This window comes from Mixophyes fleayi, chromosome 4, assembly GCF_038048845.1.
Source record: "Mixophyes fleayi isolate aMixFle1 chromosome 4, aMixFle1.hap1, whole genome shotgun sequence".
NCBI lineage: Eukaryota > Metazoa > Chordata > Amphibia > Anura > Limnodynastidae > Mixophyes > Mixophyes fleayi.
The window spans coordinates 137,400,251-137,426,959 of NC_134405.1; the positions used below are offsets into that span (position 1 = coordinate 137,400,251).

The 26,709-nt window shown below is 39.4% G+C and overlaps 1 protein-coding gene across 1 annotated transcript; it reads left to right on the top strand.

Moving 5' to 3' along the window:
* Positions 1-2,621: 2,621 nt before the first annotated feature.
* Positions 2,622-26,709, top strand: LOC142149975 (neuronal acetylcholine receptor subunit alpha-3-like). Its single transcript, XM_075205249.1, has 6 exons — positions 2,622-2,694; positions 10,560-10,699; positions 13,968-14,012; positions 17,354-17,463; positions 18,281-19,277; positions 26,134-26,709. Exons 1-6 carry the CDS (start codon positions 2,637-2,639, stop codon positions 26,254-26,256), a joined length of 1,473 nt encoding a protein of 490 aa, XP_075061350.1. The 5' UTR covers positions 2,622-2,636; the 3' UTR covers positions 26,257-26,709.

The following is a 26,709-nucleotide window of genomic DNA, read 5'->3' on the forward strand; positions in this document are numbered from 1 at the left end:
TGTATAGCGTTATTAATAGACTTGCCTTCTATACTACTTTATATTTAATATTGTGTTGAGATACTGGTCCATTCTGGGTTGTCCCTGGAACTTGGATTACTGACCCTTGATGGCTGTAAGTTGGCAGAAAGAGTACCTTAGTTGAAGAGTACATGAGATGAATAACATTGTATAAAAAAAGAAGTGTATGGTAGTGTAGAATACATTGTGTAAGTGACTTAAGGGCATTAGTGTATCAGAATACATATTTACTTTAGTAAAAAAGAAATAGAGACTGACTTAACTACAAATAACCCCACTTAAATTTGAGTAGCATGGGAATTGAAAAACTAAGAATAAAAAAGGGTGTAATGACTATAGTTATAAAGCCCTGATGTATCCAAAAAATTTAAATAGAAGGAAGAAATAGTATAATATAAGGCTGTGATGAAACAAGATTCACAATTACAGCATAGAAATATCACACAGTTATTCACTATTAAAGCACCACTGCAAGTAACTAATTGTCAGAGAAGCAACAGAGTTATACTGTATGCAATAATTTAAGATGTTATTAATAGAGTACTGCATAGTTGCAGGGTGTAATACATTATTTGTGTACCAGCCCAAATAATGTTACAATTGGCATGTTTATGTGTGCAGGGTATTTTGAATGTACATGTTTTATTAGTTAAGTTAGTTAGAAATCAAGGATAGAGAAAATGAAATAAATATCTATCACAGTGTATCCACTACATTAGTTGGAATCTAGTTAGTCTAGTTCTTAGTATGTAGTCTGAAAGGACATTGCTTTGTAAAGGACCTACAGGACAACGTGCTGCAGACAAGAAACGTGGTTGCCTAGGCCATTAATCCTCATCCGTTATGATTCTCATCTTTTCTGTATTTGCTGTAGGGCGCCTGAAGGCAACAACAGCCACAAGAGCTATGTAACCTGCACCAACATCACACTGTAACAGGAAAACAACAAATAAACATTTTCTGACTTCCAGAAAAAGTTTGTCATAGGAGGAGTGAACAAGATTGTTGTTTGCTGACAAATAAAGGGGCTGATGCAGTGATGGCCGTCAATGTCCCCCAAATCGAAGATACAAATAGCTTTCACTTACAAAGCAGACATATAGAAAGCCGCAACTAAAGAAATGATTAACTTCAGTACATTTTGAAGTCATGTGTTGAAGATAAGGATACCTTTAATGGCTCCCAAATGCCCATAACTGACCCCTCCCTGTCCCCTCCCAACTTCTACTCTTAATAAAGTCTCCAGCACCAATTTGACAGCATAGGGTGGTGTGTTTTATTATTAAATAGCAAGATGCTGTAACAAGCTTTGCCTGTGTCACTGTCACTCTGTTCTACAGTGATCCTATATATTTTGAACAGCAGCCTTACTTTATTTGCTGAGATTTTTTGCTTGATTGATTCAATGGCTTATTTGACATTATTTGATTGTTACATGCAACTGTAAATTTACTGGCTCCATTTGAACCTGCACCTGAACCTGCTACCCATTCTGGTAGCGTTGGTCAAAGTAGAGACTACATCTGCCCACACATGGGCAAACTCGACTTTTCAGCACAACCTGCAAACGATCAGTTTTCAGTCCAAATTGGCTACACACAGGCAGAACAAGAATCCCTGAATATTACTGATAAGCAAACAGGGCATATCACAGTATTACATACTGATCATGTGGGAGTCTGAGACAATGACTGCCCAATCAAGCAGACTGTGGTCTTGCAACAAACAGATTTTCTTTAAAACTTAATCAGAATCTTATTTATTGTAATCAGAGGGATCATCTTAGTCACACAACTGGAACAATATTGGGTCTATCGATGTGTGGGCAACTTACAATTTTGCAATCTAAAAGTCAGCCATTTTTGAGAAGCATTGCTTGGATTTTCTTGAATCATAGTGATACATTATCTTCAAAATTATGGTGCTTCGTAAAGGACTACTTGACCTAAAATAGAGGTTGACTTATAAAATAGAATTACTGATAGCATTCACAAATAAACATGTAAATGTTTCAGGAGTTTATCCCAAGAGAAGATATTTGAGATAAAGTTATAATAATAGTATAATAGTATAATAAGTATAATCGTATAATAATATAATCACAGCCATTCTTCTAAACTTCCTAACAGTAAACCCATAAAAGGACACATGGACACATGCAATCAGCCACTTATAGCCATCTTTGGCAGAAAATGTCCGATGACATGTAAATGTAAATACAATAGCAAACATTGTTCTGTTACGGTATGGAAACTTTTACGCATGTTTGTGAACGTTATCAGTAGCTTGTTTATATAAGGAAACCTATATTTTAGGCTTTGGGGTTCTTTAACTCAGATTTGTCATTATCCCATACAACTATAAAATCCAAATTTTAATGTTAAGTTATATAAACACATTAAATCAACATAACATTTTATTCACATCTTATGTGCGATTCTCTTGTGTTATTTCCTGGATCCTCTATACTCATACAGCTGTTCTGGTCTGCTGGGGGAGGAGGACATCATTACCAGCAGATCTGTTTTATTGTCAGTAAGTCTCTGTAGTGCAGACCCCTCTCACACATAATCTCCCAGTGTTTAACTCCAGTAAAACCTTCCTTTATTTTCGGTATGGCCGAGACAATGAAATGGCTGTATACCTTCATGATTCTTTTGACTTTAAGTAAGGGTGAGTAATATTTACAATATTCAGTTGTGTGACTTTATTATTTATCAGGTTGTAAATCTTAGAGAAATGATCATAGTACATTTAGTATATTTTTATGTCTTTGTATATATGCCTGTTTGATTGCTGCAAGTATAAATGTGGACACATTGCATGTGGTTGGATGGTTTATTATTTCTATCACTGAATATGTGAACTCGGGAGGTGATGAGAACATAATGATAAGTATGTATTGTACTATATGTATACACAGTCTGTGTATAAAAGTTTGTGTATAATATGTTCAGGGCCGTACCTGTTCATTATATACCCTCAGACGTGTTAGATGAAGTACTACTGTTCTATGTGCAGTAGAAAGTAGAAACCAAGCTGCCAAAATATATCTGGTGTGCGTAGAAATTATGTACTTAAACTCAGGACTTACATAAATTCATCCAGCAGCTATCAGCAAATAGAACATAGGACAATAAAATAAATATATGTTTTATTTTAATGAAAGTTGAGCATCCAAACATCATTGAGTCAATGTATTTATAGCAGTGAAGCAAATACTAGATGACAGTTCTTCTTACTTTGCCATGCCTATTCCAGAATGTAAACATTTGTTCCTGGAAGTTTGTATTTTTGCTTGTTTGTTAATCTGCATAGTAACATATATGATGTGTACATTATTGGAAATGTATTATGAAAGTGTCCAGCACTCATTTAATTTCGCTATGGGTACTGTGACTTTTAGCTGCCTACAGTGCATGCCATACAGAACTTGTATATGCTGGCAACTATGGAACTATCATGTGCAGTATTTTGTATATTTATACTATGTGTTTCTTTAATGTGTGTACCTTAGTGTGAGCTATTTGTTATTAATGCATTGTCATTATTATTTTTGGGGGAAACAGCTTAATAATTCATAATTTATTTCAATACAAATAAAAACGTGAATCATTATTAGACCTACCAACAAGGCAGATACCACACAATTATACATTTGCATCAAGAAAATTGGCATTTTTTAATTGAGTTCACTTAATTTTGCTTGACCCCAAAACTTGCTGCCTGAGTCAGCTGCTTCAGTTATAGGCACATTATTATTTAGCTGCACATATGATACATATTGTCATTGTACACTGTCACAGAGTTTACAGAGCAGTATAAGGAATTACATTACAGAGTAGTGTATAATGGAACAAGGTATGCAGTACAATGGGGTTAGATATGATATGGCAATGGTGAATATGTCGACTTATACTGTTGCCATCAAAATTGTGACCTTGTGAATGTTGACATTCAAAGGACAATGTCAGCGGCAGCCGGTGGACTCATTGGCAATACAGTCGGTTGGTATGGCACAAAATAGTTAATATAAATATTTTTTTAAAAAACACACAAACATGTAGTCGGAAACACCCAACCCCCAAACACATTAACCCTAATGTTGCCAGTCTAGGCTGGTGCTAGCACAATTGGGGGGACAAAAAGCGTGGGGTCCCGCTGATTTTGCCAGTCTAGGCTGGTACTAGCACAATTGGAGGGACAAAAACCGTGGGGTCCTGCTGATTTTACTACCACCAGGACTAAGCTTTGCCCGCAGTGTGAGTTCCCCCTGCCATAATGACAACTAACCCTGGTCATCATGGGGCTGGGTTGCCTAGGTGATTGTGGTTTGCAAAAAACAAAAAAGCACCCCTCAGGAGTACCCAGCCCCATGCTGAAAGCACTAGGGCTCTTCCCAAACCCCTGGCGAGGGTGTGGGGTAATAAAATATATTTTTAGGGTAAACACTCCATTTTGTGTTGGTGCATACTATTGTGCTGTTGCCTTGACTTGTTTATATACTATGCATTTTGCTTATATACTGTGCCATTGTTTGTAAATTGTATAGTACAGGAATCAATTACCCTTAGCTGGCAGATAGTGAATTGCAAAGTATGCTGTATTGACAATATTAAATGCAAACATAACTGTTTGCAAAATCTGCATTTGTTTATGTTATCATATGAAAAAGTAGACATTGTTAAATATCATTATATGTTAAATGTCTCAATCTATCATAAACAATTAGCGTAACAAAGCATTTTATTTTAACTTTATGAGGTGCAAACAGCAGGTAAATTGAAGGTAGACCTAGTTGTCTCCACATGCAATCCCCTCCTATCCTGGTAGATTGCCAAGCCTTGCCGTTTCATGATCCATATTCTTATAACTGTACTGGACAATTTCAGACTATTGTTTAAATTTAAGGTCTTTACTCTCTTTACTGTGTTTTGGGGCCCCAGTATATTTTTATTTTACCTATGTACTCTTTGTACCCTAACATTTCAGAAATTTCCCGAGCTATAAGGTCAAGTTTTATGACTTTACATAGTAAAATCAGAGTACTAAAATTGTTAAATAAAATTCTACCTTTGCGGCCTTTTTTAAGTGTTAAATGTGCAAAGTAAGGTTCTGTTTAGCAAATATAATTGCTATCTTATGTATAATTGTTTGGTAGATACACTCTCTAGCAGAGTGTATCTGGTACTCAGCTTTACTGTAGATTCTTCATCTCTGTTGGGCCTGGTATATGCAGTCCTAATGTGCAGTATTTTACTCATGTTTTGTGATGCTTCCACAGCAATGAAAATAAGCTGTTTCCCTATCACATAATGTGCTTTACAGAGTGTTACAGCTGTAAAAAAATACCAGAGGTGCACACGGCCGCCACGAGCAACTGCTTGAGGCCCCCTCAATAGATGATCAGGAGAGAAGTTGTATGACACAGAGGAGCAGCGGCATGCCACGAAGGGTGTGTGGTCACACAATGTTAGGAGCATGGCCACATTGGGATGTGGTTGCACCTCTTTGAATGTGACATATTATATACACAAACTGGAAAGTCTGGCAACTTTTGGTATGGGGGGCAAGCAAAAGAACGTGGCATTTGCTCTTCTACCGACATGCCAGCAGCAAAAATATGGTAAGGGCCCATGAAACAGCGTGTGCGCCACCTCTGAAGGGACATGACCAAATACCAGACAGGGACCGTGGTCAGCTCACGAAGGATATGGCATTGATAGTGTAGGCAGAGAGGTTGTTATAGACAGGGGAAGGGCAGAGAGGCTGGTGCAGACAGTGGAAGGGCAGAGGCTGGCACAGATAGTGGAAGAGCAGAGAGGCTGGTGCAGACAGTGGAATGGCAGACAGACTGGCACAGACAGGGGAAGGGCAGAGAGGCTGGAGTAGACATGTGGAGAGCAGAGAGACTGGCACAGACAGGGGAAGGGCAGAGAGGCTGGTGCAGACAGTGGAAGGGCAGAGGCTGGCACAGATAGTGGAAGAGCAGAGAGGCTGGTGCAGTCAGTGGAATGGCAGAGAGACTGGCACAGACAGGGGAAGGGCAGAGAGGCTGGAGTAGACATGTGGAGAGCAGAGAGACTGGCACAGACAGGGGAAGGGCAGAGAGGTTGGTGCAGACAGTGGAAGGGCAGAGGCTGGCACAGACAGTGAAATGGCAGAGAGGCAGGTGCAGACACTGGATGGGCATAAAGTCTGGCTTGGACAGGAAAGGACAGAAAGGCTGACACAGACAGCACATGTATATGTATTCATACTTACCTAATTTGCCTTCAGTCCATCCTAGATGTGCAGGGGGAGGTGGAGAGAATCTCAGGAGCTGTGGCCCACTGGCAAAGGAGCAGATGTGAGGTCGTGGGCCATGCAGGAAATGTGGCACTGGCTGACCCCTGACCCCCATCCCTCCATAAAAAAAGACGCTGGAAATATGGCGCCGGCACCTAAGTAATTACAAAAACTAAGAACAAAAACTTGAGGCAGCTCCAGCTCAGGCCAGGTCCCAGGCATGCCTGGGCCACATTACTTTTTATCATCCCACCCCCCTCAGTGCCCTAGGGAGGAATTTTCCAATGTCAAATAGAATTTATTTTGTTACAAATAATTCAAGGTGACTAACTCTGAGGAGCATATTCAACTGTCGCGGGTTTCTGCGGCATTAAAACTACTACCCTTATTATGGTAGTAGTTAGCTGGATTTCAGCTCATGGCTCAGGGAGCTGCGAGCTGAAATCCAGCGTGAAAATTACCGTAATAACGTTTTTTCCGCGCACTATTACCGTACCACCGACAATTGAATATGCCCCTGAATGTCTGAGTGATTCACAAATTAGGTGGAAGAAGCAGACAATTCTCCTGCAAGGTGGGTTGGAAAATGCTGTAATGAGGCAAATCATGTAATTCAACCCACCGAGTTAACAACTACTAGGCAGGAGCATGATGACTCAATTATTGTCATCCTATGCATTTCCCCACCCACTTGATGATGACAATGGCCCCATCAAATGACTGGAGAGGTATGAAAATAATGCACGTATGAAATAATTACCTATATATCATGACTAGTATAAAGCGGAAAATGTGATGTCACGTTCCAGACATGCACTTGGTTGATGGGGTTCCACTTACCCAGCCTATCCCCCCCAGCTGCTCAAGTCACTACCTCCAGAAATCAGCACAGAATGCTAAAACTGGCTGCCATGGGCAAATTGCTAATTGAATAGAAAAAGTGAAATAAAAGAGAAAAATAAACGTGCAAAAAGCAAATGCAAAAAGTGTATAAAACAATACCACGGACAGTAGAGCTAGGAAAGTAGCAGGGGTATGTTATTGTTTATATAATCCAATGAGAGAAAAGCAGAGTAATACTATTTAGTATCTATTAAGAGGATATTTCAATCTCAATAGAGATATGTTTTTAACTTATTATTATCAATAAAGGCATCTGCCCTATAATAATACCAATAAAAAATTCTATTATTGGACCATCTGATATGTCCCCACCATATTATTATTAGACCAGGTATTTTCCTGGAATATGAGAGATATTCTCAACTATTCAGACCGGATTAGGAGTGCTCTAACAATCCATTTCTTTCTCTCTCCTCTCTTTGCCTTATATACATGTGAAAAGCAGAGGGAACAGGTGTACATGAGAAAAGCAGAGGGCTGAGAACAGAGCATTGTTGACCCCCAAAAGATAGAGGGAGTGGAGAAAAGGATATGGAAAGAACTGTGTGACGAAGGCCAATAGTGTGAAGAGTGTGCAGAAGAATAGGGTTTCTGTCTATCTATCTATCTATCTATCTATCTATCTATCTATCTATCTATCTATCTATCTATCTATCTTCTTCCTCACTCCATGGCAGGCAACAATGGATTAAATCCCTCTTTACTTAGGTAGAGGCAGCAAAAAGAACACTGCCCTCCTCTATTTAGCCCAGCTACACCACTTTAGCTTTGTCTTTTTCCTGTCTCTATAGGTAGTGGCAGTTAGTTTTGCAGTCCCTTCTGCAGTCCTGGGCAGTTGTAGAGGTTTCCTCAGGAGAAGAAGGCACATGCTTTTACTTGCCTCTTTATCTGGCCAAGAAAGCCTCAGGAGCTTTCAAGACTCTTAGATCTGAGGTGCCTGAACAGCTTCATCGATGCAAAACACTTTAAGAGACGCTGAAGTATATCCATCTGGGCATCAATGTGGGAGATTTCATGGTCTCCATAGATCTGAAAGATCTTCCATGTTGCTATCTTTGCTCCTCATTAAGGTATCTCAATGTGTGTACTAGGAAGACGCAGCTCATCTGCCTGCCTTTTGGAATATCCACCTCTCCAAGGTCTTTCACCAAGGTCCTGGTGGCCTTGGTGGTAGAACTAAGGAAGCAGGGTCCGGCTATACTTGGATGACCTCTTAATAATAGGTAAATGTCCAGAAATTGTCATTTTCAGACTGAGTGAAGTCATTGCATCCCTTCAGCTCCACAGCTTAGTCCTAAATATGGAAAAGAGCCAAACTGTTCCTTCTCAGTGTATGGACTAAACTGAGTCCGAGAATAGACTTTCTTCCAATGCGTTGTAGATGTTGGTGCTATGGAGGGCTGTCCACCACTTCCCCTCTCAGTAGTGGTACAGGAGTCTTCAGGTTGTTTCGGTCAATAAGACAGTTGTTGCTTTCCTGAACCATAAGAGGGGTACATGAGTTCAGCGATGATGGCCCAAGTCTCACAAATAATGCATTGGGTGGAACTGAATCTGAGATCCCTCTCAGCTCTTCATGTGTCGGGGGATGCAAACACTCTGGTGGACTTTCTCAGTCAGTAGCAAGTTCTTCCTGGTGAATGGCAATTGAATTCCAATGTTTTCCAGTTGTTGGTTGGACAGATTCTGAATTCCCCAGATCTAGTAAAGGAAAACCTGAATTCCAATCTCAACATTTTTTTTTTGTCTCATCACCCACTTCCAGGCTCTCAGGGGGTGAATGCCTTCTCATTCCCTTGGAGCTAGGGTATGTTTTTCATCCATTTCTTCTTAGTGCTCGGGTCCTCAAGAATACCAAGCAAGAGGGAGTTGAAGTGGTAGCCAGTCTCCCATTTTGGACAAGGCAGCCATAGTTTCCTACGGCTCTGGAAATGTTGGGCAAACTCTGTGGCCTCTACCTTTGCAGCAAGTTCTCCGTCACTAGGACACAGTGTGTTTTTTCAAGTGTTAAGGGTTAGGCTTTGATGGCATAGAATTTTAAAGTCATCTTCTGAGATGTAAGGATCAATCTGATCCAGTAATCAAGACTTTGCTACATGCAAGAAAAACTGTTTAATCTAGGCTGCACCATAGGATCTGGAAGAAGTTTCTACTCTGGTTTGGCATGGAATGAGTGCCACTGTCTCTGCTCACCTGCTTCGTCATAGGGACAGACGTCTTCTTCCAATGTCGGGCAGGTGCACCTATTGCTTGGCAACGGGACCAATCTCCAGCTTCCTCTTTGCTGGTCTGCACATGTGCGCCCTTTGCCTGGCGACGGGATGCGTTTTTCACCTCTCCTGTAGACAGTCATGCAAATTCCCACACCCACTGGTTGCCAGAGTATTGACCCACTTATGTTCCAGCTCCAGCATTCACCTGTTCCTGCTAGTTACTATTGTTTACTCAGCTTTGACCTCTGCTTTTCCTGACTACCACTTTTGGCATCTGATTTGGCTCCATTAACTACACAGCTTAGACCTCTGCTTTTCCTGACCACTCTTTTGACATCTGATTTGGCTCCGTTGATTATTCTGGTATTGATTGAACACTCTGTTCTTCACCTGCTGCATCGCCAGTGACTGACATTGAGGACCGACCTACACGTTCCACGCAGCAAAGCCCAAACCTACTTGCGGGGGTCCCTGGTGGGTAACTGTGACATTTTAGACTCCGCTTCTCCTTGCTCAGGTGCACCAATTGCTGGCATGCGTCCGGCAGCCGCCATAAAAATTCCTAGTGTGATCTTTTGCTGTCTGTATCTAAGTGAAGAGGAACTTAAACCATTGTTGGCTGCCACTGAGTTTCGTCGAAGATACAGGTTTAACGGTAAGCATAGTCCTCTCTATCTACCTGTTTGTCTGTATATCTATCTGCATACAGACAATGCTACAAGACTTTTTTGATGCATTGCCAGGCATCACTTGCCAAGCAACAGTGACAGGCTGGTAAATTTTAGCCCAGGGAGGTGAAACTTGACTCAGCAGCCTAGGAAAATTTTAAAGGGAAAAAAATGCAGGTAGTGCACTATGGGATCGAGCCGGGGATGCCTCCTTGCCCCCCAGCCCAACCAGCCATTGGTTAGGGAATATCTCTTATGCAAAAATGGTATTTCATTCTCATTGTAACTTAATGTGTTTATTTTACTTGATTTTATCTTTAAATATTTACATAGAAACCAGGTTAGTATAAAAAATAATACCTCATAGCTTTCCATAAAGAGAAATGTGCACATTCAAATCCATTTAGCACATAATATTCCCTTGTTGAACATCCCTTTTTATTAATTTCTCTTGCTTTGCTTCCAGGTTCTGTTTGCTCCAGTGTAGAACACAAACTCTATAAAAAGTTGTTTGACAACTACAATCCATACATCCGACCTGTGGAGAATGTGTCTGATCCGGTCATTGTCCAGTTTGAGGTGTCATTGTCCCAGCTTGTTAAAGTGGTAAGGTTTACATTGCTATTGTTTTAATGTTATGCACAAGAATTTTGTCTGCCTGTTTAACGCAGGGACTGTCTGTTGAAGGAAATTGTCTTCTTATAGAAACTGCTTTATCCCATCACATTTCTATTTTCATATTGGTTCTACATCTGACTATGCTCTGTCAGTCTATCCTCCAACATATATATTGTTGGCAATTACATTTGCTTCTGAACCAACTCACTCCAAACATCTTCTGCCTAAATGTGGCCATATGCATGCCGATCTGTCCGCTCACTCTGTCTGCTGAGCAGCCAAATCACATCAGATTTTGCCATACACATACATACATGTGTGTGGCCAAATTAGAAAGATCTAGCCATTAATTGCATGGTCAAATGACTGGATTCAGTAGTGCAACCAGCAGTTGAAGTGGGCTTGAATACATTAAAAAGTATTCAGTAGAGGGGGAACCAGTGTAAAGCTTAGTAGAGAGGGGGGCAAATGTGGAGCAGCAATACAGGAAGAAAAGTCTAGCAGCAGCAATAAGTATAGATCAAATGGGAGGGGGGAGGCCAGTATGTAGAAGGTTGCAATAGTCCAGATGAGTGATGATCAATGAGTGGATAAGAGATTTGGTGGAATCTTGGGAGAGGTAGTGCCAAATGTGAGCAATGTTACATAACTGGAAGTGGCACGATTTAACAAGAGATTGATTGTGAGGGGAAAAGGAGAGAGAGAAGTCGAGAATGACACCCAAGCAGCAGAGAAGGGGAACCGATGAGATAGTGGTATTGTCAACAGTGATAGAGAGGTTGAGATTTGAGAAATCTAGGGGACATCCAGAAGAAGCAGGGGCAGATCTAGAGAATTCTTCTACCCGGGGCGATTTAGGGCGGGGCAATTTAGGCCCTGCCCGCTTTTTGACATCTGAGGCTGCCGGCGGCTGCATACTATGTGCAGTTCCGTTCAGCAGTGACAGGTAGGGACAGTGTGCTGCCCCGATGCTCTGATTGTGTTTAAAACACAATCAGAGCGGCCGGGCAGCACACTGTCCCTACCTGTCACTACCGAACGGACCTGCACATAGTGTGCAGCCGCCGGCAGCAAGCCCTGCTAGGGGGGGCGATCGCCCCGAACGCCTTCCCCTGGATCCGCCACTGAGAAGAAGATGGCAGAGAGGCAACTGGACACCCAAGAGAGTTCAGTGTCATCAGTATAGAGGGGGTACTGGAGGCCGAAGGAACTGATGAGTTCATCCAGGAAATAGGTGCACAAAGAAAAGAACAAAAGGTCAGAACCCTGCTGGACACCTACAGGAAGGATGGATGGATGGAGGAGAAGGGTAACCAAAGGTTAAAACAGAGAAGGAGCGTTTGGCTATATAGGAGGTGAACCTTGAAAGGAAGGTAGAAATAAAAAACACAGACTCTAATGAGCTTGATATAATAAATAAAATTGATAAAACCTAACAAAATGTCGCAACCTATCTCAGGGGTTGCCAATCCCCAAAAATTATGAATAATAAAGAGGAGAGATAGAAAGGTGCGCCAACAAAAACTACTGAACAATGACCAAGGATGTGGCAGACGGAATTTATGTAAACAATATATTTATTAAGAAGCACTAAATGCAATGCAGGAATAAATAAAGTACATGTATAAAAAATATATAGAGATACATAACAGTGAAAAGACACCTAGTGGAGTAAAAATATAATAATGAATAAAGTTCAGAATGTATCATATATTTCCCAGGTACTCATGCACCATGATATTAGTAATTAAACTTGGAATGCGTGGCCAGTCTCTACAATAATGCAAAGTCACAAAATGCTGTGTAGTATAAAAAAAATGAAAAAATCATCCAATATAGGCTTCAGAGAGATGGTTTTGGGCCGGTAAATCCTCAAGGGACGTTATGATTTATATTGCGTTTATTGTTTTATTACTGATAGGACAATACCAGAAGCAAGTTAAATACTCATTTACAGGCCAACCTATATGCTTTTTATAGTACATGTATGAAGCCTATACTGGATGATTTTCAGTATACCTTGTGCACAAAATGTTGTTCTGGTTTCTTTATCCATTATAATAATACATGTCTAGTTATGGCAAGTGCTCATGTGCATGCTAACACTTGTAATACCACAAGCCTGTACTTTTAATGGTTTCCCCATCATGAAATTTGAAGTGTTGATATATCATAAAAATATAATTATTGGCCCAATGCTGATGAAATGGCCACTCTTAAAAACAAAACAAAATAAAACACTTACATTTATTCTATAATTAATTTGGGCCACTAATTTATTATTAAAATAAATTGTCATTTTTGACCCTCTACAATAAAAAAGATGGTCTATTTAATAAACTTCCATTGTGTTATATTAACATTGCCCTGCAGTGTAACAGTGATGTGTTTGCCAATCTCACCTACAGAAAGCAGCGTGTTGTATCTGGCGATTTTAAATTCAAACTCAGATGAGTTTGCAAAATCGCAGCTTCATACATTTTGCGATTTGTATGGCTGGAGTGTGGAAATATCGGGGCCGCGATGTGCAGCGATTTCGAAAATATCGATTTTGAAAGAAACTCATATCCGACGATTTTACATCAAATCGCCGGTTAATAAATCGGCAATTTCAAACTCGCCCGAGGAAATCACTGGAAATTCAAAATCGCAGCTTGATACATTTACTCCTAGGAATTTTATCCAAATATCTGGTGGAACATAATCAGGGATTGCCTCTCTCTAGCATTGTGGTTATTGTGCAGATTTTCTATATTCTATGTATTCTCTATTTCTTTCACTAGCAAAATGATTTATTCTATTGCTGCTATTTACTTTTATTTTCATGTATAAAATATATTTGGCAACTGTCCCTAATTTTAAGGGAGAGTCCCAGGTTTTAAGTATTTGTTCCTGTAAATCTGTATCAATAGAAATGTCCTTATTTAAAAAAAAACTGTAGCACATAAGTTTGCTTACCCTGTGTATAGTGAATTCTCAGTTAATGTTCTTATTTTCTGGGCTTTAAAATGTAATATTTATTGAAGAGCCCTAAAAATGATAACCAAGTTAAGGAAACATGTCATGAGGGGCCTGTAGTGCTCTGAGGTTCACTAGGTAAGCCCCAAACTTGACATTCTTTGATGCGCTTACTTTAACAAGTGTCCTTGGAAATGTTGGCAATAATATATAAAAAATAAAGTTTAAATATACTTTCATAATTTTTAGTACATTGATATTGTAATTGTTAATTGTCTTTCTATATGCATTATCACAGGATGAAGTAAATCAGATTATGGAAACCAACCTTTGGCTGAAACATGTAAGTACCTAAAGAAAAGGATACAATACAACTAGAGTGAAAGGGGGTTATCCACTAACAGTGTAAAAGTGTTGTAAAGTAACTATTACCATTTGGCCACAAGATATACTAATCTATATATGCATATCAGATTTATAACTTTACCTTTTCAAACACGTAGTACAATTTACTAATACTAATAAAGAAGTGGAAGTTGCTCAATCAATTTATAGGCTATAGCTGGTGCATGAAAGGGTGGTGTTATCCTAAAAGGAACAAACACACAGAGAGATCCCCCATCACACTGCTATAGCCAGCAACAGATCTGCCATTTCTACTGTAGATAAAAATGTAAAAGTCTTAATTGCACACAACTCTCTGAGTGTTTGTTCACAATTTACTAATACTGTCAGCAAGCTTGGCCTGGCCATTAAAGTTACCAGACGACCCATCAATAGGTCCGTATAGTATATTGAGACAATGAAAACATGAGAAAAGTTATTTTTTCTCACTGATATTACAAAATCATTAATCAAGTAAGTCTATACAGCAGATCAGTGATTCTCAAGCACGGCATCAGGAATCACTATGGGATGTAAGTCAGCTTATCTTGCGTGAAATCTCTCTGTGCATGCTCTGAAAATGGATGCATGCCAGTGCTCCTATGCAGACTTGCGTGATTCTGGCACTTACGCCTGCCTGGAGCTGGAGAAGCGAAGCAGAAACACGCACATATGCCTATTAGTAAGCTCGTGTTTTGCAAATATGCGCTGATGATGATGACTTTATTATTATTATTATTATTATTATTATTATTGTCATCCTTTATTTATACAATGCCACAAGGGGTCCATGGCGATGTACAGAGAGCATAGGACAGTAAAGAACATAGCATAACAGGGCAATACAGTAAACTATACTTGCCAACCTTTTCAAGTTGTCCTCCGGGAGTTCCAAGGGAAGAAGCGGGTGTGTGGAGGTGGGGCTCAATAATCGCATCATTTTGGCTAGAAATCGGAAGGGAGAGATAAATAAGAGTTGGTGATACATGGAGCGGAGAATGAGGAATAATTTGAGATAGTGAAGAGGAGGGGAGAGGGACATACCTTGCAGTGCGGAGGCGTGCACTGTAATTTCCACTTGCAAAGGATTTGGATATTTCCACCACTTCTGTCTCATCCTATAGATTTTGTGTACTTTGTCCATTGTAAAACAAAGTTTCAAAGACACAAAAGTGAAAAGACAGGGTTTATGTCCCTGCACTCTCATAATTAATTTAAGCCATAAATGAGGAACTGAACAATATTTTAGGAGAAAAACAGAAAAGTTTTATCTAATAAAAAGAGTGGTTCTAAAATGGACTAAAACGGAGTTTGGACTCTTGATATTACGTCTACACCTTTGGGGTTGGGTATGGCACCAGCATGCCCAAATTGTTAATGACAGCCTGAGCTTGCTAGTACTTGTAGTGCACCCGGGGCAAAATGGTGTTTTTGCCAAAATATATTTTTATTACACCACACTCCATGCCCAGGGATGTGAGAAGATACCTCAGCACGGTGCTGGGTACCCCGAGGGAGGTGGTGTCTGCTATTTTCCGGATCCCATCTCCGTAGGCAATCCATGCGGACCAGCCTGGGGTTGGTTGCCATTATGTCAGGGGTACCCCCTGATATGGGTTACCTTGCTATAGTGGCACCAGCTGGCAAAGACTAGAGCTGGTACTAGTAAAATCGTGGGAACCCACACTTTTTGTCCCCCCTAGTTTTGCTAGTACCAGCCTAAGCTGGCAGAACTAGGGTTACACTTTTTTTTTGGGTGGGGGGGATATGCTGTTTTTGTTTTTTAATTTAGGTATTAACATTTTATTTATTTTTTATTGTATTATTTACTATATTGTGCTGGTGGGTTCATCGGCTGTAATGTCGGTGGGTCTGCCATCTGGTGGTGGCATTTGCATTGGTGACATTGCGACTGTCAACTTTTTGACGGTCACAATGTCGCCATTTTAACCACGTAGACACACTGAACCTGACGACATTCTGACTGTTGACATTTTGGTGTCAACATTCTGATTGTGGACAGATTCAGCGTTGACAGATTGACTGCATCCCTGCTTTATGTGCCTCTTCAGATTTTTCCACCTCTCTGCACCCAGGCATACCATAGGTGTGTTCTGTCACAGGAGTTGGATGGACCATCTAAGTACACGGTTGCAGAAGGAAAGTGTTTTTGCAATTCGGATAGAGTGCACTTCACAAAAGAGGGCCACTTGTACTGCTATGCAAAACACCTCCCATCAGCTGGTGCAAACTTCTGTTTCTCAGCAGAGGCTGGCATAATGCTGGTTACACCCATATACTTTGGCAGAAATATAGGCACTCTTGCACAAATCAAGGTTTATAACATGTCCAAAGAAAGATTTGCGCTGCCCGTCAGTCATTTTGTGCTTTGAAAAATGAGGCCCACTATGTCTTATAATAGTGGCTTATGAAATTAAAGAAATATTTTCTATTGCTAAATAAGGTCAAAAGCAACTTCAAATTAGATTAAAAAACGCTCTTTTAATTTATTCCATTTATAGAACGTCAACACTATTTTTTAAATAAATAAAACGGTAAATATTCAATTGTGGAATTGCTGGAATAATTTTTCAGTCCATAGGCTCCCTCTACAGGAGCTGAGAGGAGACAGTTATTACATATACTGAAAATTTCATGTGCAAATAGTGTTCATTTGAAGGGCAAGCACATTTATTCAAATAGAGATTGATGTAAATTACTTTCTTGTTAATTTAAGAAATGTGTTTTCTCATTGGAATTTGCAATAAAACTAACTTTCTGTTACTAGTTCATGGGAATGTGATATCAATTTTGTTTAAACATTAGCTATAAGTTTCAACTTTTTATAACATCGAATTTTAGAGTTCATTTGAAAACTAAATCAAATATTTGGTAATGCAAAATTGGAGGTTTCACTTATTGCATTTCATTCATTTCAGATTTTTCCTTATTAAATTCCCTATACCCATAAATAAGTGTATCCCATGGTAACTTGAAATGACAATCTAAATAGCCTATTGAGGTCATTTACGAGGTGCATCTGATGGTTGATTACGTGGCAAAGGCACATTTGCCTAAATCAAGGCACGCGGCAGGTTTATATCTGCTTTTTATGCCATGTGAATACAATATAGTATTGCAAATATACTGTATATTTTTAGATATTTGTACTTCACTAAACTCTTTTTTTTGCATAAATATATCCAATTTGCAAAAATACAACTCAGATGCTCAGTTTTATGAAGTAAATGATGTCACTGTACAGAGTATGGTTCATGAGGCTGCTCCATTGTTTTACAGATATGGAATGATTACAAGCTCAAATGGAATCCAAGTCATTATGGAGGAATTGAATATATTCGGGTTCCTTCTGCACAGATCTGGAGGCCAGATATTGTTCTCTATAACAAGTAATCACTTCACAGTATATAAATGTATTATTCTTGTGCATAGATTTGCTTGGTTTTCTGTGTAAGTGACTACCACATCCTAGTAAATCCGTGACCAAAACCTTATCTCTGTTAATGAAGCTAATAGTGTCGGGAAGTTGTAGTCCTATTTTAAGTTTAAGTTGGTCACAGGTTGAAATTAATTCTCCCGAAATGAATGTGGCTTAAACCCTATAGATTTGTTTATTTTTGTATTTTCTCAATAGAGCAGGAATGAGGTTCATAACAGTGACAAAATTTGTGAAACAAACACTTGTTGGACGTAGGTATTAAAAGTAATCAAAGTAATCCCATAGTTTCAGGGCTTGTTTCGACAAGAATGGGTCAAGCTCAGAGTCTACGTTTTGGATAACCTATTTCACAAGCGTACATATATCAAAGCCATATATGTAGAAAACAGATATAAAGAAATAGTCCCAGCAAACACGAGAAATAGTAATGTGCACTGTACTTAATAATAAAAAACAGAAGCATCTTTTTGGCTAGCATACAAAGCAAACACCATTCTGGTAACCAATATATAAAACAGATTCCATGTTAGTATCAACCGTAGAAAGCAGACCCTATTCTGATGATCAATAAAGTATATACCCACCTTCTGGTGACTTGTAATTTATGCAGACGTAGATAGTGTAAAATTGTGTAATGTACATTGCAGGCTCCAATTCTAGTATACAATGCAATTTGGTGGCTAATATACAATTATGGTGAACAATAAAAAACAGTTTTGACATATGAAACTTGCACTGATTTCAAATATTTATTATTATGTCTTTAGTGCAGTTGGGGTGTTTCAAGTGGATGACAAAGCCAAAGCAGTATTAAAACACACAGGAGATATAACTTGGATACCACCAGCTATATTCAAGAGCTCCTGCTGGATAGATGTGACGTTTTTCCCTTTTGACTACCAGAATTGCACCATGAAGTTTGGCTCCTGGACCTATGATAAAGCAAAAATTGATCTAGTTATGATCAGCTCTGAGATGAACCTAAAGGAATTCTGGGAGAGTGGAGAGTGGGTCATTATCAGTGCTCCCGGATACAAGCACGAAATTAAATACAACTGCTGTGTAGAAATTTACCAGGATATCACATATTCTTTATACATCAGACGTCTACCGTTGTTCTACACTATTTACATGATCGTTCCTTGCCTTCTCATCTCTTGCTTAACAATCTTGGTTTTCTACTTGCCATCAGATTGTGGAGAGAAGGTTACTTTGTGCATGTCTGTCCTTTTATCGTTAACTGTTTTTCTATTGGTTATCACTGAAATTATCCCTTCAACTTCTCTGGTGATCCCACTGATTGGGGAATATTTACTTTTTACAATGATATTTGTAACCCTCTCTATTGTTATAACTGTATTTGTGCTAAACGTACATTACAGAACTCCCAAAACACACACAATGCCCCAGTGGGTCAAGAAAATATTCTTGGATAAGCTTCCAAAGATAATGTTCATGGCAAGACCATCAAAAGAAGAAATAAAAACACAACCAAATGTAGATATCTTCAACATAAATAGCGTCAGCAGTTCTGAGACTAGGAGCTGTAATGACCAATTGTTCTGCCCGGAGAACTCCTGTCCATGTGGGCAAGTGAAAAGACTATATACCTCAGAAATTGCATGTAATCTTACTCGTGGGTCCAGCCTGGAATCAGTGGACAATCTGATGTCAAATTCAGTATTATCCTCAGAGATAAGAGAAGTTATAGAAAATGTGCATTTTATTGCAGAGAACATGAAGACACAAAATGAATCTAAAGAGGTAAGATAACTTTCCTTTATGGATAAATGCATGCTTATCTTGAACTATAATCTACTTGATCATAATAGGAGGAGTGGAGAAAGAGGACTGTGCAACTTATATTAAGCAATTGGGAGGGCTCAAATGAAAGCATGAAAAAGAACATTAATATGCATATGCTCAGTTGGACGCATTGCCGTGGGGACTGTTTCAAATACACGCTAATGATGTTGACAGTCTTCAGCACTAGCTTACCGTTTCTGGGTGCTTTCTTCATTGATTGTGCATATATTATAGGATTGTGTGTGTGCATATTTTTTAAAAAAAATGTTGTTACTCTAATTTGTACATGAGGAGAAAGGTTATATCTGCTGTATTATATAAAGCAGGGCCCGGACTGGCCATCTGACACTTCTGGCAAATGCCAAAAGGGCTGATGGCTAGATGGGCTGGTCTAAGCAGGGGCGGATTGGCCATTACTATCTTTCAGGACCTGACTGCCTGACTAATGGGGCTGGCTCTAGCCAATTGGTGGCCGAACCCAACAATGACTGGCTTCCCGGTGGCTGGCCCCATCCCAGGAACCAGTCACTTTACTACATTTGCAACCCTCCTCTCTCCTTATCCTCACCTCCTTCCTTCTGTCCCTTGCTCTCGACTGCCTGCCTGAGATAGCTGCGGATTCCTCCTCGTCCGGCGCACCCAGTAGGAGATCACACAGGATGTCATGATCAGGTATATTAATATTCTTTTTTGTGTGCAATGCCTTTTTGATTACATTTTAACCATTCTTGAATTGGATCACTATTGCATGGCATAATATGTATTGGGGAGACTGTTGCATGGCATAATATGTATTGGGTACACTGTTGCATGGCATAATACGTATTGTGGATACTAGTGTATAGCATAATATGTATTGGGGATACTATTGTATGGCATATTTATTGGGGACACTATTGTATGGCATAATATGTATTGGGGCACTATTGTGGCATAATATGAATTGGGGCACTACTGTATGACATAATATGTATTGGGATACTATTGTATGGCATAATATGAACAGGGGGCACTACTGTATGGCATTATATGATTTGGGGGCACTATTGTGGTATAATATAATTGGGGGGGACTACTGTATGGCATAATATAATTTGGGGGCACTACTGTGGCATAATATGATTTGGGGGCACTATTGTATGGCATAATATTAATTGAGGGTAATACTATGTTGCATAATATGAGCTGGGGGCACTAAGGTGTGGCATAATATGGATTTCTGTCAAAGGGGGTGGCCTAGTGCTTTTTCACCCATAAGACTCTGCCATTGTCGACTATGAAGGGGACCCCCAAGAAGTTGCTGTAATGGGCGCCAAAATTCCTCTTGGTGACTCTGCCTGTGAGTCAAGGGGGCAGACATCTCCAGGTAAATGTTTCCTATCTAATCAAACTGATGGATGACATCCAATTAGCTGTCACCCAGCTCCTCCACCCCCCTTAATTTATATACTGTGCTATTGAAAATTAATAGAAAAGACACATGTATAGTTACTGTAGTAAAAAATGATTTTCCTCTGACAGTTTGCTGTAGAAGGATATACTTTAAATGTGGCAGTGTAGGGTCAGGTGATCATTCAATAGTTGTGGTTTTTTTCTGATATATTTGTTAACGTTTTATTTAATATGGAATGATTCATGAAAATGTAACAATGTAATTTTGAGGGTTATTAGGAGAAATCGGCCTATTTGGTAAATGTGAATACTATTGATTTAATGTTGGAGCTGGTTGGGATGCCTAGAGTGTTTATTAATTGTGCAGCTTTCCAGAAATTAAAAAGTATCTATTCTTTTCCAAACAGAACCCAGCATTCCAGGATTCGGTCAAGCACTAACTGAGCGAAGTGAGGGGGTATTAAAATAATGTGGGAGGTAGGCTATTAATTCAATTTAATGGTGGAGTGTAGGGGAGGGCTAAGTATTTAATGGATGCTATTAATTTATTTGTGGGGTGATGGCGGGCCGATTTAATTTAATAGTGGGGCCTATTAATATAAGGTGAGGTGATGGGACCTTTAATTTTATGCTGGGGTGGTTTGGAGCTATTAATTGAATATGGGTCTGAGTTTGAATTAATTATTTAATGGTTGTGGGAAATGGTTATATTTATTAAATGTAAATGCAATTTAATTTATTGCTTGGGCTGTTTGGAGGGAGGGAAATCGGTTTATATATTAAATGGGAATATTATTAATTTAATGTTTGTGCTGGTTGGAGGGAAATAGGTCTATTTATTAAATGTCTATGCTATTAATTTAATGTCAGGGTTGTTTGGAGGGAAACTATTTATCGAATGTGAATACAGTGTTTTTAATGTTTGAGCAAGAGGGAGGCCTAAGTATAAAACATGGGTGCTATTGATTTAATACCAAGGCTGGTTGGAGTTTTCTAAATTTAATGTACCCATTTTTTTCCCAAATACGGCCGCCAACATTCCAGGATCCAGACAAGAAGCAACTAAAGACACCAGCAGCCACAGGTAGTGAAAGCGACAAGAACAGGTAGGAAAGAGCAGGACAGTCTGCCAACTGTCCTGAATCTGGTGGGGCAGTCCCGAATTTAGGTGACTGTCTTGCTTAGTCAGAATTTGGTCCGATTGCAAGGACAGTTGAGAGGTATATCACACTGTACTGCTCGTGAAGGCAGAGCTACGTCCACCTAACACTAATGCACACAGTATTGCCTGTGTATTTGTCTAAAATGATAACCATGTTACATCATAGGGACACCCCTTTCTTAAGTGCCACAACCCCCCCAGAACTTTAATCCAGCTCTGGGCCAGATTGACACCCAGTGATCTGCTCAAGCCCTTTTGCTGGCAAAATATCAGATTTTTAAAGCAAAGGGGCTTTTTGCACTTTTATAAATCAGCCTCTGTGTTCAGTACTGTAATAGAGCAATATTATATAATCTATTGCTATAATGTTATATAAATATATACTCCATTATAATCAGCCAGGTATGTAAAAAGAAAAGTGCTGTAGGGGGAAGGAATATATAAAATAAAATGCAATATAAAGTGATGGGGTTTTTTTGTTGACTTTTTTAAATTTATAATGGGGTAAATATCATAAAGGGAGTGCAAAAAGATCAAATATATATAATACAAAATAAAAACATATAAAAACATGTAAAAAATACCAGTGTATAATGTGTGAAAAGTTAACTGACATAAAACTAATAACTATAACTATGACCCTGATATAAAGCCTAATAGGTAATGAGATTTTCCCTATGAAAAAAAATATTTATAAATCTTTATTGCACATACAAACTAGTTCTGTTTATAAGTCTGTAGGTACACCTGCCGTAAACCTAGCATATATACTACTGATACAGAGCTGGACGTATCGAGATGTGTCTGACTCAGCATATGGGCTGAAGTATGTTATTTTGGTGTGTGTGTTCTATGTCCAGGTTGCATTCAACTCTGTTTGCTGTGTGCTGTGGGCAGCATCACCTGGAATTGCAAAAAATATACACTTAACAAATGTGGCGTGTCAAAATAAAAGTATATATTGCAGCAAAAGTTGAATAATTAGCAAATGTGTTATGATAAAAATAAACACTTGGGTGTATATTTACTGAACTGCAGGTTTGAAAAAGTGGAGATGTTGCCTATAGCAACCAATCAGATTCTAGCTATCATTTATTTAGTATGTTCTACAAAATGACAGCTAGAATCTTATTGGTTGCTATAGGCAACATCTTCACTTTTTCAAACCTGCAATTTAGTAAATATACCACTTGGACTTAGGCTTAACAGGATAAGAGGTTTTTCCATATTTTGGAACACCATATTTAAAGCATATTAAATTATATTTAAAAGTAATTTCTGTGTTCTTCAAACTAAATTGTCTATATACGGTAATTTGCACTGTGCATGCCCAGACAATAACTTACACACAACACCGTATACAGAGTTGGTAGCATCTGACAATTGTGCCTCGTCTTGACTGGAGTAGCTGAATGAGGGAGGGAAGGGGCAAACAAAAACAGACCAATTATAGAAAGGACATAATTGCAACCAGATGAAGATCTGCAGCTACACACAGATACACCTGTCAGTAGGTGGATCTAATGTTGCAAGGGTCAAGATAATCATTCATCATCATCATTAACACTGACTTTTGCAGTGTGCAAAAGAAAGTCAAAATAAATATTATAAAAAAACAGCATTCTCAACTCCACCCCAAATAAAAAGTGTACCATCACCAGCACTCATAGCCTAAGCTTGTAGCAGCAAAATCAGGGGATTGAATAGCACTAGGCTATGACATGCTAGGCTGGTGACACTATGACAGGGAAACACACAGCATGGGGTCTTTTGTCTAATGTCACTCAGCCTTAGCCTGTTCAGCATGCGGTTGAATCAGTGTCGGACTGGGACATAAAGGGCCCACCGGGGGAATGCGGTGATAGGGGCCCACTACATTGGGGTGTGGCCAACTGCAAGAGGGGGTGTGGCCAGTCATTAAGGGGGTGTGGTCTGCCCACGGAGGACAGTGTATAGCACCAAGTGTAGTCTATAAAGAAAAAGCGGACCTTGCAAATAAGGTCAATCTCACATGTATCATGTAAAGAAAATAGAGATGAAATGTATATCAATCAATAAATAACCTTTATTTATACCGATAAACACATGTATGATTAAATACAAAAATATACATTAGAAATAGAAAATTAAACAGCAGCTTTTAAATGAAAGCATATAAATTAACCATCATAATGGTTGTAACATACAGTTATGGACATTTTTTAATTTAGTTTAACAGCCTCCCCATTAACAGTATAATTTTATGTTTACAAGTAGTGCTTTTTTATTGTCCGAAACTAACCCCCTACCCTCTCCTCTCCCTGTTACAATGAGAGGCTGAGCGCTGCCGCTGAACGAGTTCTGTTTAGTTAAAAACAAGTTTACCAAAGCACCGTTAATATCAAGTAAAGGAGTTTAAGCTGCATCAGAACAAAGGACAACATGAGTAGTTGCTCACACATACCTGAAAGCATTTGCTATATTATTTTATCTGTTCTCTCTTGCAAAACTATCTTCTTGCTGACAATCAAGTAAAATCTTCAAATGCAAACGTAGCTTACATAAATGGGGGCACAACTATGAGGCATAACATGAACTGAGTTCACAACTAAGAGATGTAACATGAACTGGGGGCACAACTATGAGGTATAATATGAAATGGGGACACAGCTATGAGGGTTAATGCGAGTTGGGGGCACAACTATGATGGATAAAACTGGGGGGCACAGTTTTGAGATATAATATGATCTGGGACACAACTGTGTGGCATAATATGAAATGGGGGCACTATTGTGTGAAATAACATGAACGTTTATTTGTTGGTCTCATTATTTTTAATATTAACATGATATTAGCATTATAAAATAAGAAATAATTCAATTTAAATTATATATAATTTAAGTGTTCTGGTATACAGTGGTATATAGATAGCTAGCTATATCAGTGGATTCCAAACTTTTTCAGTTCAAGGCACCCTTAGGGCCTCCATAATTTTTTCAAGGCACCCCGAAGCCAAAATAATTACCAAGTAGTCCCCCGCCTTGCTTACCACTATCCCTGGTCGAGGCACCCCTGTGAGATTGCAGAGGCACCGCAGGGAGCCACGGCACACGGTTTGGGAACCACTGAGCTATACACTGAATAATATTCAGGTGCCAGTATTTTCATAAGATATCCTCTACTTCCACTTCCATAAAGTAGGACAAATAATTGGAAGATGAGAGAAATAGAAATACTTACACAGCATCTCTTAATAGTAGAGCCTTCTTTTTACAGCAGCAGTAGGACGTTGATGAACTAAGAAGCAGAGTCACGATCACATGATCACGAGTCATTCCCCTGCAGTTCACCTCCGATCTCATTTGACAGCTGCTGCCTGTCACTGAGAGGCTCACAGCAGCAGCTGGGAGGCTGGGGAGCAGAGAGCAGCGGTGGACAGCTATCATAGTAGTCAGTCTGAGCTGTCTGTTTTAATGAAAATCGATCAGGACCATCTTTACTTTGCTCCGCCCCACCAAGGAAGTGGGAGGGGCTATCAGGTGTTGGGGCCTACCGGTGGATAGTCCGGATCCCTGGCAGGCCAGTCCGAGGCTGGGTTGAATTCTCTATGGGAATAGGAATCACACAAAAAAGACTCATGTTGAAAACACTCGGACTCTTCCCAAACTCCCCTGGGGTGGTAAGTGTGGGATAATAACTTTAAATTAATAGATCAGTATTTTTTTGCTAGTGCACTACAGGGCCCAGCAAGCCCTGGTATGTTTACAGTATTTGTGAAAGTTTGCGCTTGTAGAACTGCACACCCATGGCTGCTAGAGCATGCTGGCCCATGCAGAACTTAAAACGCCAGCATGCCCTGGCATCTGGGGTCTCCTAGGGTCACATGAGACTTGTAGAGCATCCGTAAAATAACGCATTCATACCGTGAAAAAAAATGTCAGTAAAAATAGTCCCACACACCGCATGCGGCCTGTCAGCCTCTAGTCAATGCAGAGTGGCTTCCCTTTGATTGGTCAGAGCCTGGGACAGCAGATCTGCTTTTGTTAATGGTGGTGAGACTCCCCAGGTTGGGGGGTCTCACCAACCTAGTGAGACCCCAGGTTGGGTCCCACCACAAATTGAAATGAACTACATTTTATTAAGAGTTCATTAATAAAATGTATCAATGACAACACATGGTATTTAGTCTTCTTTTTCAGAAAAATCAAACCTTCAAAAACAGAAACAGTATTTCTATATTGTATAAAATGATATTAATACAAATTTTAATCTTTTGTTTAGATCGAAAATGACTGGAAATATGTTGCTATGGTAATTGATCGCATCTTCCTGTGGGTGTTTGTACTGGTCTGCGTCCTTGGCACTGCTGGACTGTTTTTGCAACCACTGGTGTTTGGCGACTGAGTTATATAACTAGCAGCCTCTTTGTGCCATCCAAATGCATTTAAGTACATGAAACTGGAATATATATAAAGAAGAGGAAGCTGCATGAGCATGAAAATACAGATTTCCAGTTAATGTTCCCATGTGAACATAAACTGGCATTGGATTATTGTAGCACATACCATCTTGGCTAGACACAATTATGTGCCAGACACAGCACAAAGTTTTTTTTTGCAAATTTTGCATGTGTGTGCCTGATATGTTTATGAGCTACAAGCAGTGGAAGCTGAACAAGCATAAAGCTGTTCCATACATAATAGAGTGTAAAAGTTCTAGTTTATAACGCACATTCGGAGATACAGTAGCATTGCCATCAGCTATTATTATTAGTGTTACAAAGTTTGTACATCCTGGAAGATATTCCTGACCCAAAGTTCAACATAGAGTAACCAATGTACTTAATATTACAAACTA

Coding starts and splice junctions, on each gene's coding strand:
- LOC142149975 (XM_075205249.1), top strand. CDS start 2,637: ATGGCCGAGACAATGAAATGGCTGTATACCTTCATGATTCTTTTGACT. Junction 2,695..10,559: donor TCTTTTGACTTTAAGTAAGG/GTGAGTAATATT, acceptor CTTTGCTTCCAG/GTTCTGTTTGCTCCAGTGTA. Junction 10,700..13,967: donor TGTCCCAGCTTGTTAAAGTG/GTAAGGTTTACA, acceptor GCATTATCACAG/GATGAAGTAAATCAGATTAT.